We start from the raw sequence: 21,141 nt of genomic DNA, 5'->3' as shown, positions 1-21,141 counted from the left end.
CAGCATAATGAAGAAAATTCGCAGCATATTTTTCCCTAGAATATAAATTTTTTTATTGGATAGTAAATGTCATATAATGATGCAGTGTGAATCTTATTTAAGCATTTCAGCATAAATAGTTGGTAAAATAGCTAGACTTCACTATGATATATAGTTTATGGTTCGAGATAATAAGCTGACATAACCTCAACAATTTAAATGTTAGAAATAAATATAATGATTTTATGTTAGTATAAATTAAATGTTTATAATTGTTTATACACTTTATTTTATATATATATATTGTTTTTTATTTTTAGTGTTTATATATTTCATGATTCTTAAACTATATTAGAAATTCTGAGATAGTTTTCTTAATCTATATATTGCCAACACAGGTTAAGTTATTGAAAACAAAACATTTTCTCTTTCTAATAATAATTTTTTTTAGTGTGAGAAGACAAAATGGATGACTTTGTACCAACACGTGGATCTCAAATCAAGAAAAATCCAACAAGTTGTTACATGTCCATGAGTTATGAAGCTCCAAAGAAAAAATCAAAATCTACAGATAGCTCGAACAGTAAGGAGAAGTCGAAGGATAATTCTGAAACGAAGCTAACACCTGCTGAGCTGAAAAAGCAGCAGGAAAAAGAAATGAAGAAAGCGCGATACGATGTTATTAAATTCGGTATGTCTGGTTTTGAAAAACCAAAGGCAAGAAGAGCTAAGGTTGAGCTTGCTATTAGCCTAGGTGCAATACCTCCCAAGAATAGAAGGATGAATTACAATGCATTAAAAAAGCGTAAAGAAAAGGAGAAGCAAAAGAAGGAGGAAGGTCACACATCTGGATTTTCTAATAGCTTGCTCAAATCTAAAGTTAAGAAAGTACAGAAGAAAGACAATGGTATTTTAGGTGTTTATGGAAAGGTACCAAAAAATGTTTTGTCCAAACAAAAAAGCTGAGTTTATCAATCAATATTAATTAAAAATCTTTTTTGAAACTTTGTTTAAATTGGCAGAATAAAAAAATGCTTTTTAGACTTCAAGTTTATTACTTTGTAAGAAAGATTGTAATTAAAAATAAAAGCTGATTGTATATATTAAAATTAAGCTTTTTATATTTTTTATTAGATTAGAATTAATTATAACATAAAAAAATCAATATGTTGAAACTTGATTTAAAAATAATATACAAAAACAATTTGTACAGTATTTGGAAAAATGGGAAGAGGATAAAAAGGATGCATGAAAAGAAAGACAAACTCATAACTGTAAACATTTAAAATATTTTCTGATTCATTGCTGTTTCATTACAACATCAACTATCTATTATCTAACAATAACATCTTTTCTGTGTTGTATACTATGTACGAAGAATAACAAGTAATAAAATAATATATTTTTATATAATATATATTTTTTTTTATGCATTCATTTTTGGGCCAGCCTTGAGCTTTGTAATATAGGATATAATGCTCTCGTCTGCAAGTATTTAAAATAGGGTTATTCAGGTGTGCACAGTTTCCACAATGCCACAATGGAATGATTCGGCATTTTGGAGAACTGCACTTTGATCTCTCCAAATGAAATCAGTCAAAGGCAGCCGCAGTTGGAGCTACCTCTAGTAACATCTGCAGGAAGGCGTTGACACCTTCTGTAATTAGAAAACAGACACGAACATTGGGAAATACTTTAACTCTAAATATTAAATATTATTTTTAGTTTAATTTCAGTGTTCAAAATTTATTTTTAAACTTCTAATTTTAGTTTGAAATTATTTTAATATCACGGGTCAAACTTTATTTTAACAGCGTGTACTTACCCATAAATTTGGGCACATATCCAAGCTTTACAAACGGGAGGTAGACGAGCATGCCCGCGCCGATGAAACCGGCTGCATACAGGTACTCGATCTGCGGCTTGTCGATGATTGGCGCCACTATTAAATACGCAGAGATGATAAGCACAAGCACGGGTATCACCAGCGGGCATTTGTACGGTCGCGGATGGTTGGGTCTGGTCCTCCGCATCACCAGCAAGGCGAGCATTGCGCCGCCATAAAATATCCATGCGGTGAACGAAAAGAAGTCGATCAGCGAGTCGATATTGCCAGAGAGAACCATCGCGCCTGTGAAATTATAGATTTTTTATTTAAAATACTTTTTATTTAAAATACTTTAAAGTCGAAATGTTGATTAAAATAATTTTGCTTAGAACAATATATACTATAAATCAAAATGTGAAATATAAAAGCCGGATGTTGAAAGAACGTTTAAAAATATGTTTAAAAGACGTTCCAGAAATTCGAAATATTTAAGAAATATCTAAGACTGATACGAAATTAGGCAGAACGAGCTGCATTGCACACCTGCTACGAGGGAATGGAAGATGAGGCCTGGAGCAGGAGTGAAGCGTCGCACATGCACGTAGCTCAAGCAGTCGAGCAAATGACCTTCCCGCGATGCGGCGAAGCAGAGCCTACCCGCGGCGAATAGAGTGCCGTTGGCGGACCCAAACGTGCTGATCGCTACGGAGAGTGGCATGAACCATGCCATTACGCCCAATATTCGATTGCCAAATGTCTACAAAATATCAATGACGAGATTTTTTAAATGATTTGAACGCCTAAACTTGATTTACTTTCACGTGATGTTTCTTAAATCTATCCCGGGGAAGAATATATTTTTGAAATGCAAATTCTTAATCTCATATTTACCACCGCCACAGCCTCGCTCTCGATCATTTCCGACGGCGACATGACTGCCAGGTAAGAGACATTGATAAGCGCGTAACAGAGCGTGACGAGCGGTATGCCGATCATGATGGACCTGGGCAGGTTCTTGGAAGGGTTCTTGATCTCCTCGGTCACGTAGTTGAGATTATTCCAGCCGTCGTAAGCCCAGAGACCGGTGTAGAATGCGGTGGCGAGGCGGCCGATGTTGACGGTGCTGCCGTCGATGGTGTCGAACGCCGTTTGCAGGTGCTGCGTGTTGCCCTGTATCAATTTGTACGAGCCGCCGACTATCACCACGAGTATCGCCATCAGCTTGGCGGCGGTGAAGGCGTTCTGCACGCCGGTGGCCAGATTAACGCTGTAGCAATTGATCAGGAGTATGAGAACGATCGCCAGCAGGGCGACGATCTTCACCACCTGATCGGGCGGGTCGCAGTCGACGGTGAACGCCTCGACGGTGTACTGGGCGAACGACAGGCAGATAATCGCCATCTGCGACGGCTTCAGCACCAGGGTGGACACCCAGGAGAAGAGGAAGGCAGGCGGGGCGCCGAACGCGTCCATGAAGTACGCGTACTCGGCGCCGCTGCTCGTGTTCATGGTACCCAGCTCGGCGTAGGCGAGGGCGCCGCACAGGCTCAGCAAACCGCACGCGGTCCACACGACAAAACTGATGCCGACGCTGCCGGTACGCAGTAGCAGACCCGACGGCGACACGAAGATCCCGGAGCCGATCATCGTGCCGACGATTAGAGCCACCCCACTGACGAGTCCCACCCGTCTCTTGAGGTGAAGAGCGTCGTTCGCCTCTGCGTCCGTCCCCTCCAGCCCTCCGCTCCCTCCACCCCCGTCTTCGTCATCCCCCACACCCCCCCCAGATTGGCCTTGTTGTTGTTGCCGTTGCTGTTGCTGCTGTTGTTGAGGATGGCATAGCGACGGCTTGCCGTTGCTGCTGCCGTTGATCGACTTGCCTGACGAAGATCGACAGACCAATCCACCGCCAATGTCGCCGGAACTACTTCCCAGCCAACCGCCCGATTGCAATTGCTGCTGTTGCAGCTGCGGCTGACCGCCGTTGCTCGTCTGCGGATCATGTCCCACGATAGCTGAAAACGAAAAGACGTCCCTTGTAGTCGATCAGGTATTTTGCGTTATTTCCATTTCAATAAATCTCTGTGTACTTTCTCTGTGAATCTGAGTCGAAAAGATGCAACACTCTGAAAACTTTAATGACGAATTATTTTGCGAATTAAAATTGCTCTACTGTGTTGTTGACATTTATAGCAAAAAATGTACATCTTGAATTGTAATTAATTGAAGTACGTAGTGAAACATAATATTCTATTTAATGTAATTATCATTCATTTTTAATAAATTTAGTAATTATTAATTTATAACTATATTTATCGCATACACTGACTGGTTTTTGATTCCTTATAATTCATAGAAGATGCAGTGTATTTTTAGCCAAGGTTACTATTATTTGTATCAAGTGCATTAAAACTAGCCTTGTTTACTCTTGCAGAAATAATATACCTCTTGCGAAATTATCCGATAAATCTATTTTATTCAAGTAATAATATCTGAAAAGTATTATCTGTTAGTTTTTTAGTTTATTTTCTTAAAGCGTTTTTTTTTTAACCTTTATAATGCTTGACTTGAAGTTTCTTCAGTTGTGTTGAGAAAATCAAAGAATAAAGAACAATAGCAGAATTTCCATAAAATATATTTGTTCCGTTAAAGTTTCTGATCAAGTTTCTGTTAAAGAATAACAAACTTTTCCGCTGTTTAAAATAGTAACGGATCAATTAAATTGTTTTACGCAATAAGAAAGTTCAGGTTATTTACGGTCATAAGTTTAGCTACTTCATAAAACAGTATCAACTTGATTAAAGCTTTGTTTATTTTCTAAATAGCTCCCGGAAGGATAAGAACTTCTATAAGGAAAGGATATTAAAAGGCTGGAGGGTTGCAAACAACGCATTAACGTCAAAAATTTTTATTTCCATAAGCTCTTCAAATATTTGATCAGTCTTTCTCTGAATAAATACTGAATACAATATAAATAATAGGAATCAATAAAACAAGACATGGTATTGTGAACTGAGGAAAACTGTTCTCCGACTAACACCTGGTTTATCCCTTTATAGAATCGATTTAAGATAATAATATTTAGCAATTTAATTCCACTCGTCCTAATCACGTCCATTTACATAAAGCTAAAAGATTATATCAGTAGTGAAACAAAACAACAGAATCGACCGGTGAATTCGGGTCATCGGGTGATCGCTCGCGGAAGCCTTATTTTCATTCAGCGGTATCGCGGAGTTCCGGGAAACACCATTTGGAAAACATCACAATAGAGCATTGTGATTGACGTTTTATAGTACAATCGATACATCGTTATCGGGCGAAAGTTCGATAAATGCGCGAAACGAATCCACAGACTTCGCACAAAAGACGAAAATATTATGCACACAGGTGTCGAAGCTCAGACGTCGGAAAGCAGAGAAAGAGAGAAATATCTTTAGTTTCGACGAGTTATGCCAATTGTCGCGTTTTTACTCGTAGTGACCATTTTCGCATGTCTATAAAAAGGAGGAGGAGAAACGGTGACGAAATGTAGAAAGTGCTGCGAGACCGTGCGGACTTGTTATATATTCGGTTTGTGCCGGTTTCCTAAGTTTAGATGCCGTCCGGCGAGGAGAATTGGACCACGTGGTCTGCCCTCAAGCATAATTCGCGCGCGGTATTCACACACGCCGAGCTCGAAATAATTCCGGAGATACTGCCGCTTCTTATATAAACACGAGAGCTGTTACGCGAAAACTACTTTTGACTCTGATCTGTTCAGAGATTAACTACGATTAAAAATCATGTGACTTTTTTGCAGGAACATTTTATAATGAATATTTTGTACACATTGCAATTATTTGCGTTAATGTATTGAAATTTAAAAGTGTTTCGTCACGATTCTTTATTTCACTGCTAATTATGCGACGCGAGTGTGTATTTTTGTTATAATTTTATTCAAACTAAATTTTATTTAAGTCAAATATAGTTATCATTAAATATTAATTATAAACTATACGAAATAAAAAAACTTTTGTCACTGATCTCTTCAGATTTAGAATTCTTTTGATAAATTTTATTAAATTCACAATCCATATCGATAAAATTTGTGATACAGAATCCTCACGTGTTGTGTCCTGTGTGTTGATAATTATTTCATATAACATATTATGACACTTAAAATCGGATTATAATATTTTAAATCACGTGTGCGAATAATTATTTCCAATATCAAATGCAATTTTCAGGATTTTTCACATAGACAACGTCGGATTGTGTTTCACTGGGCCAAAGTTTAAAATTCCTTAATTACAATGATTTCACTAAATTAACGTTGAATATTAACGTGCCATACCGGGTGTCGTAAACGAGCAAATCGTCGGATGCGGATAATTATTCGAGGGGGGACGTGCGACAAGAAAACTGACCGGCTTGTGCCGCATCCCTTTCGTGACTGGGACCGTAAACGCCGTGGTGTGCAAACGGCGCCAGCAACCGTACGCTATTCTTGTACCACGTGACGACAATTATCATATTATTATCACCGAGTTGTCGCGTCACGACCGTAATAGTTCGCGTGGCAACGTGCCAGAAAACACCGCTTTCCCGGCTCCTCTTTCGTCGCGATAAATAAAATGAAAAATGCGTGCGAAATTCATCGGATCGGTCGTGATCGTGCGCAAACTGCGCGCAGGAATTTTGTACAAAAGCAAGGGTGTGTGCGTTTTCCTCAAGGTGACCCCGCTTCGTGCTATCGATCTCATCGAATGCGTACATGCCTTGCGTATCTGAACTTCGACGCCGCTCACGAAAATTGAGCCATTTATTATTGAACAAAGGAAGCAAATAAAGAAAATGTACAATTTGCTCTTTATGGGCTTTTAGTTTTTTGGTGAAGAACAATTATATTTAAAATTACCGAGAGAAACATCTGTAAATATGTATAATTTATTTAATAATAAATGTATAGAATATCTCCTGGAAAAACGCGGATTTTTATTTTTATATTTGATTCTAATTTTTAAAAAATATAACATTAAAAATAAAATAACAAAAATAATAGAAAAATCTATTTTTCTACAAACAGAATAAATTGTCGGAATTATTGTTGAGAATTACTACTGAAAATTTTTAATTTTACTTACTTTTACAGCACACACTGCGTGTGTATTTCTAAGGAATGCATCATTTTGATCAAGCAGCGACTCATTCGTCTGTCTTGATTATTTCAAATGACAGCTGCGCATTTCGGTCATATTGCCAAAAATACGGAAGTCCAAAAGTGATGAGAGGCCACTTGCCACTATGCCAACCGAACAATGTGCGTTTGTTTAGAATTTTATGAGAGCGTGTATCGTATATAGATTTTATTGTGAAAACAATAATAATTTTGATATATGCATGAAAGATAAGTTGCACTCAAATGCATGACTATGTCAAAATGTGTCAATCATTTCGCGCATAAAAGCGCACTTAACGCGATGGATGTTTCTGCAGAAAATTATATACATAATCTTGCGATAAAATTAAAGATGACTCAAAACTCTGTGTCTGAAAGTTCTTCGTGTATTTTGACTGTGGAGAAAAAACCAAATTAAAAAGTTCTGTTAAAATAAAAATAGATTTTACATAAATTTATAGTAATATAAAATTACTTATATAAAAAAAAATATAAAAAGAATTGAACATAAATTTAAAGATTTTGTTAAAGAGTTGAACGCTTTCATGCAAGCGATTGAACTTCTGAAGTCCAGCGACGACACTTATTGATTTTTAGAAAGCAATCGCGCTTAAAAGACGAATCTGATGGAATGGCACCATCCTCCCTAAGCAGACAAGTATATAGTTATTGAAAAAGGGCGCAGCACTCTTACTAAAGAGAACAGCCAAGCTTGAAAGGACGTAATGCCCTTGCGAAAGAAATAATGAGAATTGATGAGTCTTTCGGGTAATAATATCTGAATTGCTGAATAAAATAAAAAATACATTTAGCCGTGTAATTTAATATAATACAATGAGTTCTCATACAAATAGTTCAAATTTTCTGAAATTAATTTTCAAGGTAGAAGATAAAAAAACTTGAGTTAAAATTTAATCATCTGGCTAAGGTATTTGTTAAACATTCAATCGATGAAGCATTCGCCTTAATACGGCCACCTGTTACTGAACATTGCAAAGCTCATTGAAATTCCTCGAACTCCTACCGAATGATCTTCGACCCGATACGTCTGATAGGATAATTGAATGGAGACATAATTTTTATAACAGTACTTGACAGAAGAATTACCGGCTACAGATCAACTGTCGACAGGTTGCCAAGAGAGCAACGATGTTTTCGAGGTCGATTTAACGGAACAAGGTCGTAATCATGAAAAATAATAGATTTAAATAGAAGGAATGATCGATATGCTATTTTACATGTCGAGGTTCGCGAGATAAAAGTTAAAGACTTCGTAATTTTGTATTAGAATAGTAATGCAACACCTTGCAAATAATTGCAAAGTACGAAAAAGCAAACTTTACATTCTTTATCTTCAAAGAGATTTGTGATAAGACTAGAAAAAAACTTCTATACAAATTTATGAATAAATAAATGAATAAACTGCTTCAATTTCTAATTTATTTTTTTATGTAGCAATAAGTTAATGATAAATTTATCCATTGCAGAAAATAGAAGTGACAATATAATTTCTATATTAATTATATCATTCATTACTCCCTCAAGTAATTAATACTCTAACAACTTCGCGAAGCGTGATCGGTTCTCAAACTTTGTCAGGTTAATTAACTTTTTTGCTTTTTCATGCTGCTATAGAATTCTATTTAAAATTAATTAGTAGAATATTTCATATTATAAATAAATCAATTGTGTTAAGAATTTTATTATAAATTACGCGTATTGTACGCACATGCGTATGTATATATGAATATGTGTATAAAACTTCGTTTGTAAATAATAAATAAACTTATGTCAGTAATACTGACTTACAATATTTTTCTATAAATAGAAAGACATGAATCATTAAGAAAAAAACTAGAGATGATGTGACAGCCATTTCATTTAATATGATATCATATGACGTACAGTTGAAAGGTTGAATTGGTTGCAATATGAATTATACAGTCAGATCGTGCTCGTATAATTCGTAACGGCAAATCTCTCTGTTTCAATTCCTATAGGTATATTTGAATATATTAATATATTTCGAAAATATTAATTCTGAACGTTATACGAGGGAAAGACAAAAAGTGAAGAGACATTTTCAATTGATTTGAGAATCGAAAAACTTTTTCATTCACTTTATGACTTTCGTCGGTATAACTTTAGAGTTAGATTCAAATTTCCATTTTCTTATTCAATCGATAATGAAACAAGTTTATATAGAAACATAGGAAAAGGTCGTTGTAAATGTCTCGTTGAATTCGATTTTAACGCTAGCACGCACATAACATATCGTGATTATAAATTATCCCTTTTGGCCGAGTCGCTATTCTATAGTTTCGGCAGTTTATTTTTCAGCTGGCACCGCGAACTGATTTACTCGTTGCACGAATTCATAATTCATTTTCGTCGTTGCACCATTTGGAGTTTCATTAATGCTATTGTGACAACTGCCAACTCGTAATACTGTTTACGAGTGTAACATGTTTTTGTGCACAAAATAGGAGGGTGATGTACGACAAAACGTGTAAATATTAAATGCGATAATAACGTGCCAACGAAATTGATATCGACGTAATTATTTTACTTGCATTCAAATAAAATTAATGTAATTTATTTTACTTTGTTTTGGCTGTATTAATCACTTCTATTTACGCAAATTTACTCGCAAATGTAGTTGAATTTAATAACTATTAATAAATAAAAAATATTAAAAACAAATTTATCAGAATATATATATATATCCTTGATTTATAAAATAACAGATACATTATTTATATTTATTAAATTTATTTATTAAAAATTTTATGAAAAAATGAAAAAGAAAATACCATCCATATATTTAAAAAATAATGAACTATTAAATCTTCATTAAACTGATTAATCTCTTAGAGCAGCAACGCGAGCATTTTTAATTTTGCCGTGAGATGAAATTTATTGCTTGAGATTTGTCGTCGCAAAGTGGGGAAACTGCGTCGCGATTTCTTCTACTTGCCGTCGTAGCGTGACACAACCTCGTGATTTAAGCTCATTTAAAAGCGATCGCGACCGATAGTTCAGCGTATCGTTTAACGACATAATTGCCGGCGATGTCAGGAAACATGACGTTACATACGCGCTTTTAATGACTTTAAATGGTAAAGAAGACGACGACGACGACGACAGTGATGAAAATTTGCGCGGGACGTAACGATGGCACTCGGCGACCATTATCCTTTGTGTTGACGCGACGAATTAGCTTAGATTAAGTTACAAAATTCTACGTAGCGGCAACCTGATATGAACGACGACGACAATACTCGCGCGGTAGCAAAACGACTGACGTTCATCAACTCGAAGTGATAATCGTTGTTGACAGTATATATGCGCGCCAATATACACCGGGTGTCATGGAAAGCAGCTGTGTGAAAGCATCGAGTCCGATTTGAATTAATATGTGAAGAAAATGTCTAAATAATATAATATTAAACATTTTAAAAAGTTTTTAGAATGTATGTCATGAATTATATAAGCTATCATTTGGTGCTTTTATTCGAATAAATGTATAGCTGTATTATATTTAGAAGCATAAGTACCCTGACAGCCAAATGTTAGCAATGTTGGCAGATTGACAACAAATTTGATCAAATACTATCATTAGTTTGATCAAATTTGATCAAATTTACTAACTAAGTCAATCCACCAACATTGCTGACAGTTTATTTACTGGGCAGATATCAGTGTTGTTGTGCGGCGCGCGTCGAATTTTGCGTCTGACTATGATGCGACGTTACCACTTAATACTTTAATTGCTCTTTTGTTTCAGTTATATTTCGCTAAAGCTATTGTCACATTAAAAAATTTAACTGTAATAATTTTTGTTTAATTAAAAAAATATAAAAAATAATCAATGTGTATCATAAAATAACATACAAAATGTTCAATTGTCTTTAATTGTTTTGATGATAAATTTGTTACTTTAAATTAAAATATTAATAATAATGATAGACAGCGGTAGTAGCACATTTAAATATTATATATAATTAATTAATAATAAAAATAATCAGATAAATATTTCAGATAGATACGTGCGTCGTTTTAAGTATCAGTTTTGATTTAGATAAATGTCACGGCGTTATCGTGTTTCATAACATTTAAAAGATACATGATATCGAATTACAACGCATGTTTTGTGACACTGACATGCTGTCACGAGTCAAATCGCATTAATAACTATTCGCCTTAAAGTGTTGTAAAATGATTCAATTGCGTTTGATTCGAAGCGCGTGCGAAATGAACGAACTGTCTGTTCCGTCTGTAGAGGTGTTGACGGGAAGGAAACTATTGTAATGTATTTCATGGACAAGGTCTCTCGTAAGTCGATCGTAAGAACTCCATTGAGCTTGTTGTCAGAGTATCTATCTGGTTTGTTCGCGTAGAAATTGCAAATGAGATAAGCATTAATTCTCATCCGCGTATAATCAATTTTTCCAAGACAAATGCACCAGTTTCTCTTACAGAAGAGTAATTTAAAAGATTAAAATGTTAATAATAATTAGAATAATTAGGATATTGCATTTAAAATTTTAAGAGGCTTGAAATTGAAAAATAAAGTTTTAATTTAATTTTTTTGAGAAATATAACACAGAGATTTATCTTATGGATAAGAATTAATGAGAGTGCTAAATCTGTCTAAAAGTAATCTTCAACTTTCCAGAAGATTTTAAGCCAAATGTGTTTTCTAATTTATTTTCAATGTTCCTTTAAAAGAGAATTGAAAGAGAATATTTCCGCGACACCTTGTATGTGAGAGAGATATAAGGAACTTTTATGTTTTAATTCCCAATGGGTTTAGTTTTTATTCCGACGCGCGAGAATGATTTGCGTTAATGTGGTTTTAAAGGCCATTTCCCATCTGGGTCATTTTTTATCTTCAATTTTTCATTTAATCCGGAATGAGATTGCTCGAGTGGAATAAACAATTCAGTTTTACAGTAAAACTAACTTTTAACGTAACTTTTTACAAACTAATAGATAGTACGATTCTTGTTAATAAAAGATAAAATTTCCTAAAGGATACAAGCTCGAACGGACACAGCTAAAATAACATTTTATCAATTTGCACAAAGGAGATTAAAAAATATATAGAATCATATAAATGTTTTTACACGAATAATAATTTATCGTTAATATTAAAAACAAGTGTTGCGCAAAATTCGTGTTATTGTAGTTTTATAATAATGTAAGCAAAAAAATTTTTACTATATATAGTAAAAATTTTTTTGCTTATATTTATATTTATAAATATTTATACATTAAGATTAAACGTTTTTAGAGAGATTACCTGGTTTTTTACTACGCATTTTTCACTGCATTCACATTTTTCATTCAAACACTTTGATTTTCAAATTTATGTTGGGTTAAAAAAATTTTTTTTACAAAATCAGATTTACGGGCACTGCTTTTTTCTGAACAATTTCAATTCGCGAACTAAGTTGAAAAGTCGGCAGATTTCCTTTTAAAAGATTCACTCGTCAAAAGACATTCCTTGTCATTTGCGAAACAATCGACTTGTCTTCAAGGAGGAAATATTTGCCTCGAAATTACTAGTACGTCCATCTAGCAAACTTACGAGCGTGCGAGGTAATTGATGTCAAATTATGATTACCATAATTTATTCGTTAATAGTCCATTATTCACGTGTATTGAATACTGCAAGACTTAATCCTTTCAATGTAAGTCGCACATGTTTCTCGCGGCGTACAAATATTATCCGTCGAGAAGATTTCGCTTGGAATCTGTTCAGAAAGTTGTCTCAGCGCAATAACACGAATATATGTTGCTATAAGCTGCCGATGCGCGTTGCATTATGCATATCATGCCTCAAATTACGCGACGACTCATACTTTAATCGTTAATTTTTTCGTAAAATTAATGTATATATATATATATATATATATATATATATTGTTTACATACTTCTGCAAATGTACGATATTTTATTTGTAATCAATTCAAACGTAAATTTCAAAATTTGTTGTTTAATTCGAAATCAATATTTCATCAAATTGTACTTGCAGTCAAATGCATTCTGGAAATGTACGCAAATTGCGTTAACTGCAAAAATATGATATTACGAAGCTGTATAGGTACATGCGCAGAATGGTGTCCGCGTGAGTGGAAAAGAAAGGACGTGGGCGAATTGAATTGCGGCGTCTATCGATAGCCGAATATCGGAATATCGCTCAGTATCCGGGAGAATATTTTGTAAATACCGTTCCGGGAATGTAATTTCTCAGGGTCATGCTCGTTTCTCGATCTGACGCTGCTTCTAACAACAGTGTGTGCGCGCGTATGTGTGTGTGTGTGTGTGTGTGTGTGTGTGTGTGTGTGTGTTGCTTGTATTGTTCGCTGTATTACTGGTTTAGCCTTCTATCGATCGATAAGCATGAACGATCGTATAAGTATAGTTAAGACCGTTTCAGCATATTTAAGGATTTTCTGCGACGAATTTTGCGCGACACAAAATTACGACGTAAAAGATGAAAAATTCAGAGATATTTCTCGCTAAGAGAAATAACGATAATATTTCTCTCGATACACAGACAATAGGAACAGAGACTGAATTGTAGTAAATGCGAAAGCGATTTAGATATAAATGAGACTTTTTTATGCGAAAGATAATCTTAATAGTATACATTTCACTTTTCTAGATACTCCCCCCCCCCCCCTAACTTCCACACACTTTACCCAATGTTCGAGCAGCATGAGAATGCCATTTCTATAAAAAGAACCTGGTAGCCGCAATAATCAGTTATGCACGATCGTTTCATCTTCTGTCTCTTCTGTTTACCCAGATAGCACGAAACCTTCCGAGGACATCATGGATATTTTCAGGGTGTCCTGAGACATTTCTGAAAAATTTCGACCGCTTTAACATTTGCGTTTGCAAGAAACTTGATAAGAACAATACGTTGTGCAACGGCACTAATTGTTCGAATATCGTAACGACTACGAAAACGATAGTCACGACGCCACGATTATGTAGAGCGAGAACAGATACCTCTATCTTTCATTCATTGTCAGCGTAATCTACCGGCGTTGATTTATATTCACATAAAAAAGCAGTTTCATTTATATTGCCCTCGTATTCTTTGCGAAGCATGGAAATTTTTTCTTAGCAACAATATCAGAGAGAGAAGAGAGAGAGAGAGAAAAATCGTCACTTTCTATAATCTTTTAAATCTCAAATTTGATACATCAATATATAAACAATGAAATTTAAAATTTTGAAAAATCCCATTTGAAGTAAAATTTAAAATCAAACGCGCAGTTAAAACAATCTTTTTGTGAGTAATAGCAAAAGCGCAAATCGTAACTTGTTACTTAAAATATCAAGGGGAAGCATTATTAATATTCTAAGGACGGGATTTATTAATATTCTATCTTAACTCTGTATTCAAAATTTACTCTATCATGTATAAATTTATTAATATATTTTATATAATAATAATTATAGCATTATTATACTCTATTATGATACTCCTTATTAATACCCATTTAATTAATATTATTAACATATTAAAAGTTGCAAATATTAAACATCTCTCATGTTTCGGTGTGAAAATGTTACGTTGAAATGTTTCATCGTATTTTCATCCTTACTAGGATGACTTATGCAACACTAGAGTGAATGCGGAGGAGGTGATGTAAAATTGCGTCATCTCGCGAAACCAGAGGAACGCCAGAGAGAGAGAGAGAAAGAGAGAGAGAGAGAGAGAAAGAGAGGGAGAAAGAGATAAAGAGAAAGAGAGAGATTCTGGAGCACGCAGACTACCCTGTAAATGCAATTCAAAAATATCTCTGCATGTGTTAGCAATATTGAATAAGATGAAATTGATTTATTTGATCTTTGATCGCTGTTACACGCTTTACTACAAATATGCTAACACAGCAAGTAAAATTATGCGTTTGACAAGACAAGACTGTTATATCCAAACGTTTATATCGCAAATATCTCACATTATCTGCTTTTTAAAAGAATTTTATTATTTAATTATTTATCTCGTTATTCGCTAATTATTTATTTCATTATTTTATTAATTATATAAAATAATATAAATGTAAATCATGATGAGTAGAATAAAAGTATTATATCTGTTTTATTTTTACATTTTTGATGTTATTTTAATTAGTATAAAGTAATAAATAATTTATACTAATTAATTGCTAAAAATTTGTGATGTTTTAACTTTGAGGGATCATTTTTCTGCTGATGTTATCACGACAGTTATCACATGCGCTTGCCGCATATTGAACGCTAAATTAACACTAAAGCTACCTGGCTTCACCTGGCAAATCGCGCAAATAAAGTTCACGTGATTAGCGTAATCTGGCGCTAAATAACGACACGAGAATACAGACACTGATGATTTCTCTTCTCTGACGCTATATATATTTCTTTCTCTCTCTTTGCAATTTTACTCGAATCTCATCCACGTGGGAGATCACGAGCTTATTTTTAACGTTTCAAAATGGACATGCAGCGTGGCCACAAATAGACGAACAAGAAATAGATTGGACTTCTCAACACATATTGGAGCTCCAATCGACGAGACACGAGAGAGAAAAAGAAAGAACGATGACGACAATGATGAGTGGAGTGTACGTTCCGTTTAAGCCAATCATTCTTTCCACGCAAACTCATGCACGCATCGTTTTTCATCAATGGATTCATACTAAAATAGCACACAATAGCTGAGAACACTCGACAGCTTCTCTTTGACAAAAGTGATCTAAACAGGGCTGATATATTATAATAGATACAGTCGGAGACAAAATTTTTCTTTTTTTACACGAGGTATTGAAAAGTTAACAATAAGCCTTTTGTTAAAGTTATAACAATAATACATTCTTATCATTTATCACATATAAATTTTGAAACATATGTTTAATTAACATATATTTTGTAATAATAGCGAATTCTTTTTTATTTGTGGACAGAGAAAGATTTTGAAAATTATCTTAAAAATTGTTTATTGCGTCTAATTGATTAATTTTTAAAAATATTTTAGATATCTTTGATAATTTGGTTATTTTATTCTTTAATATATTTTAATGCACATTATTCCGAAGCCTTATTTATATATTTTTACTTCTTTCAAAGAACAATTAATGTGATAAAAAATATGTATCACAATTATAATTTTTTCTAGCTTCTACTAAAAGTAATTTTACAGAATTTATTCTATTCTTCCTCCACCATCCGCTTTTTAATTTTCTTCACTAAAGTAAACTGTAAGAAACTTTGTATAATTTTTCACCTAAAATATAAGATCAATCTTAACGCCAAGATAAATTTAAACAATGCTTCCTTAACATTTTATCTCTCAAGAAAAATTAGATCAAAGATTATTAGCGTCAGTAAAACACGTAAATTATACTGCAAGCGGCCAATATTCGCATTAAACTGCCTAATGAAATTAGACAGTTCTCTAATGAGTTTCGTGGGAAACGTAAGAAAGTCCATTAACATTATTGGGAAAACACCTGTTTCAGAGAAATAGGAGGACATTACACATCACAGATCTATTTCTAGCAAGAGGTCGCGTGGAAGAAATGAGCTTTCACGTCATAATGAAGTAGAATACGTGTAAATTTGCAAAACTTATTATAGAAAAGCGACTCTAACAACTTCAATATCTTCGTCAGTTTCATCTTTATCGGTTTTCAGCGATTTAAAAGAACTGTACATACACACATACGTACAAAAATCAATATATATTCTATTAGTGAGAATAATTATGAGATATAATTGAACGAATGAGAAGCGACATGAGAATAAGAACATTATTTCAACACAAAAATATATCATTTTCAGATATATGAATGCAACACAAATTTGCTACAATATTTGCTAAGGTGTGCAAGTATGTGCAAATTTTGTTAGACCAAAATTTTGATTCGTTTAAGTTGGTTGAATAAATTCCAGTTCCAATTCCAATTCTGCCGATTAATGAATTAGCAACCCTCGCGATTCAAGTGGATACTTGACTTTATCGCGCGTTAAGCATTTGAAATAATACGCGTGCAACAGTCGTGAGAAAGCGGCCGATACTCAATATGAAGATTGTTACTGGCCATATGTAGTAATATTCTCGAGCTGGAGGCTCGTCCGTTCTCAAATTATACTTGTGTGATTAATCGCATTTCCCGCGTTCCACACGGCGAGAACAACGAGAACTGTTTCCCTTAAATATAACTAATATAATAACTTCAAAAAATTCTATTTTTAAAAACATTAATAATCACTATTGTAATTTTACAATAATTCGAAATTTTGCGTCGTCCTCAGCGACTCGCGGAATAAAAATCTACGATATTCAAATGAAGTCGGATCGTATATCATTGCGAAATGACGATGTGAAAGGGTTAAATAGAAAATATTATCGTTTGTGCGGAGAGTCTCATCTCGGATAGTCGGTCGCAATAAAATGTATTTCGAGATACAATTTATCACGGCGAATCCTCGCCTGGTATTGAGAAGAAATTTCTAATTAATTATATTCTAATTAATTATATGAAATAATTTTTATAGAATATGTGAAAATATAAAAATTTCTTGATTCTTAGTAATGGATTTATAAATTATAGAATAAAATATTTGAAATAAAATTAATATCAGAACTTTAAATTTAATTTCTACGCTATTTAATACAATTTTTTATTTCCGTAATTATTATAATAAATATAAATTTTAAGTCAGAATAAAATATCAAATTAATATAGTCACAAAAATGCTATTGTTGTATAGAAACTAATAATTATTGAAAGTTTTATTTTTTATTACAATTATTGCCATTGATTGTTAATTAAATTTTTGTTGTAATTTCTGATTTTATTACATCCTGTTTACAGCCTTCTCTAATTGGAAGTGCAACATTCATGTGCATGCAAGATTATGCAACGTGCAGTTTCCCGCAATGTTGTCGTATTGTGATTGATAGCTTCGAATTGTCCTCGTCACGCTTCGTAAAACTCGTTTCTCTCATTGACAAAAGAAATAAGAGGTTCGACGACAAGACATTTATAATTAGCAAACAACTTAAGACTCGGCATCAAGAGAGTAACCATCGAACTCTTCTTTTTGGCACACGATATTCGACCACGAGGACGACCAACAGGTTTTTCGTAACTTGTTAACCCACCCGAATGTGTTCGTGACGCGAAACATCGTGTTTTTCTTCGATCGCAAGTAAACATTGGGTGTTTCGAAATTATTCGTTTCGTTAAGCGAAATAAAATATGGAAGCAATAAGACAAGAGTGGAGTTGTTCTCCATTTTAAAGATTTGCACCTTTTACAAATTTTACAAAATTTAAATTTACATTTAAAAAATGTCAAAAAAGACTGGCTTAAAAAGAAATAAATAAAAATTGTTCTTCAAATTTTTGTTTGAATTTTACTTTTTATTCGTTCTCATTTTAAGAGCTATTTTTCTTGATATTTTTAAATTGAATCAGTTATGTTGAATGTTAGTTTTGCTGTACATTTCTCTTTATTTGGAATTGATGCAAGTTGCAGGGACAAGATTGTGGCTAGAATACTGAGAAAAATTGGAGCAATTCTTGCTTTTGTCTCTTTTTTTTATATACTTGTTTATTCCAAAAAGAAAGGAAAAATCTTAAATCTCGAGGAAGTTATTTTTTATAACTTTCTTAATCTTTTTCCTTAAGGATTTTCTTATATAATCCTTTTTGTCATCTCCATCGTAAATCTACAATAAATTCCAAAACTTCAGTATTTTTTTTGTAAAAAACATATTAAATTAGAAACATTCTTTTCTTATATCGCGAAAACTGAATATTTTTTCAAAGAATACTCGTATCAAAACCTAAATATTTTTCATTTTTACAAGGAAATAACGCAAAGTCATCGAGCGCATCGTTTTTCATCGATCACGCCGAAGAACGTTTTATACTTTCTACGTGTTTCGCGCTTGACCTTCAACTACTCCTCATGTTTCATAATTAATAAGAATATTCCTAATGTTTATTGACGTTCAAGTTGTTACAGCCAGAAAAAAATCATCAATACTCTGTTGACGTCAGTATTGAGGAAAGTTGCAGGTTTTTCTGCGGTTGATGCAAAGTAGGAAAATATAGATTTTTAAGCGGTAGAGCTATTTTTTAATTGAATTTCTTCCTGCTGTCTTATAAACCAAGTAGTGAGTGCAAGTGCACTTTCCTCTCTTCTTCCCTTTTCAAAACGCTAATAGACTGTTGCAAAATATACAATCTCAGACTTCAGTATTTTCAGAACAGTTAGAAATAATATTGCGTCCCTTATATAATATTCGTAAGATATTCTAAATTTGTTGGAATATTCTCGTAAAGGTATTTTCGTCCACTATCGCTATTTTTAGTCAAGAAGGAAGAGTTAACCGTGATTGGTATCGACTTTTAAATACAGGTGCGGAAATGCTTTTGTTGTATTATATTTAATAGATAGGCATATTAATTTTTAGCTATCTAAAATGCTAGTTTGTTCTAGCGAAAATTGCTTTTCTTATTGATTAGATGAAAGTTTATCTCTCTTACTGATGAGAAAGGAGCTCATCTGCAAGAAACAATTTCCTCCTCCTTTCTCCAAGAAATCAATCGCTAATCAAAGTTTGTAATTGCATATGTAATAACATAGATAGTTTAAAATGATAATAGAATGTGTGTGTTATACACACATTCGATTAATAATACTAGTAATTCTTTAATCGCGGAATCAAAAGACCTAATAAAGCTTTCAACTTTTAAATAAAAAATCAGTAAATGTTATACAAATAATAATTCGTAATAAAACAATATTTTATTTATACAATACTCATGAATTAAATTGATATATAGAATGTCCGTTTCATCAATATCGAATAATTGTAATTCAATTCAATCTCTACTCTTTTAGAATAATTAAAATATGTCCAAAATTAGGTTTTTAAAAAATATTAAAATGAATTATATTTAGAAACTTTTATCTATCATTCTTCAATTTATTAGCGGTTCTCGTCATAGCTTAACTAATTAATACGATTGAGGAAAAACGCGTCAGTAGTTTCTGTTACAAACGTGGGCGTTTGTGTATACCGGCGAGATGCGTGAGATGGTTAAACAAAAGTTTTATGACAGTAAATTCAATCCTCTTTTAACAAACTTCTGGAAACTACTAATTAATTTAATTCTGCTTTTATTATACTGATTACCAACGTATACTTTCGTGCTCAGAATAAAGGCATATTAAAATTATCAGAATTAGAGTATACAATAAGCTTGCATCATTGTCTACAAACAGACAAGGAAATATATTTAAGTAAATTAAATGTTAAGAATTGTTCCTCATAGAAATTACTTTATTAATGAAAGAATATTGTTCTTTGATTTTCTCTTTCGAAAAAAAAATGGAGACTCTCAGTTAACCTAAATGATATCGGTGCAGCCGGCTTCTACACCGTTTCGGAGTAACCCCGCGTAGAGGATTGCTCCGATGATTACGCACTTACCTCGTTTGAGGGGAGCGACATGCATGACTCTTGAAGGGACCGATAAGAAGGGCGGACCGTGAGACCGCCTCTCATGACACCACGCCGCTACTTTTCAATACAACCACCGCCGTTCGCGCCCGTACGCAGCTTCTGTCGCTCTTGTTGCTCGCTTCGTCGTCCGCGTTCGCTGGCACCTTTCTTCTTCCACCCCGTCGGCCTCTACCCTTTTACTTCCGGGACCGGCCGCTGCTGTCTCTTCTCCGCTACCCTTCTCCGGCGTGCTTTCGCCCTTTTCTCTCTGTAACGTTCTATCTTCTCGATAGCGCGCGTATTCGCGACGCTGCGCTCGTTCTACTCGATTTACTTCCTCGAGCGAAGCAACTTCTCTCCTCTGAAAGTTCTTTTGTCTAATGAATTATCGTTGACGCCTCTCTGCCAAAATATTACTCTATGACACGTCCTCAACGAGCTCTCGCGCTTTACTGGGCGTTCGTCGGACGGAGGTCTCCTAGAACCAGCGAGGGCGGAGGGAACGAAAGGGTGAAGCGAGGAGAACGGGGAGGTACCGGCGCGACGCAACGCGCGCGTTGGAGAACTCGCTCGATACCGACGATGGGGCGACGCCACCGCGAATCCTTATTCCAGTGTGAAGCCCTCATCCGTTATCCATGGTTATCTCGC

The 21,141-nt window shown here is 34.2% G+C and overlaps 2 protein-coding genes across 5 annotated transcripts; one reads left to right on the top strand and one right to left on the bottom strand.

Annotated features, from left to right (window-relative positions):
- The first annotated feature begins 77 nt into the window (after positions 1–77).
- On the top strand, positions 78–1,392 carry LOC105668410 (uncharacterized protein C1orf131 homolog). Of its 2 annotated transcripts, none has more exons than XM_012360786.2 (2): positions 78–200; positions 431–1,392. In XM_012360786.2, exon 2 carries the CDS (start codon positions 445–447, stop codon positions 943–945), a length of 501 nt encoding a protein of 166 aa, XP_012216209.1. In that variant the 5' UTR covers positions 78–200; positions 431–444; the 3' UTR covers positions 946–1,392. The 2 variants fall into 2 exon arrangements, with proteins under 2 accessions (XP_012216209.1, XP_012216208.1); XM_012360785.2 differs by having other exon boundaries at positions 84–226.
- On the bottom strand, positions 1,249–21,103 carry LOC105668414 (b(0,+)-type amino acid transporter 1). 3 transcript variants are annotated; one of them, XM_067359280.1, is made up of 5 exons: positions 20,479–21,103; positions 2,699–3,822; positions 2,351–2,564; positions 1,805–2,110; positions 1,249–1,636 (listed from the first exon to the last, which is right to left on the bottom strand). In XM_067359280.1, the coding sequence occupies exons 1-5, from the start codon at positions 20,501–20,503 to the stop codon at positions 1,572–1,574; spliced, it is 1,734 nt and encodes a 577-aa protein (XP_067215381.1). In that variant the 5' UTR covers positions 20,504–21,103; the 3' UTR covers positions 1,249–1,571. The 3 variants fall into 3 exon arrangements, with proteins under 3 accessions (XP_067215381.1, XP_067215383.1, XP_067215384.1); XM_067359282.1 differs by lacking the exon at positions 20,479–21,103 and adding an exon at positions 12,274–12,399; XM_067359283.1 differs by lacking the exon at positions 20,479–21,103 and adding an exon at positions 6,144–6,257.
- Positions 21,104–21,141: the final 38 nt, after the last annotated feature.

Source organism: Linepithema humile, chromosome 7, assembly GCF_040581485.1.
Source record: "Linepithema humile isolate Giens D197 chromosome 7, Lhum_UNIL_v1.0, whole genome shotgun sequence".
Lineage (NCBI taxonomy): Eukaryota > Metazoa > Arthropoda > Insecta > Hymenoptera > Formicidae > Linepithema > Linepithema humile.
Note: the sequence above shows the minus strand (reverse complement) of the source record. Positions and strands in the feature narration are given on the sequence as shown.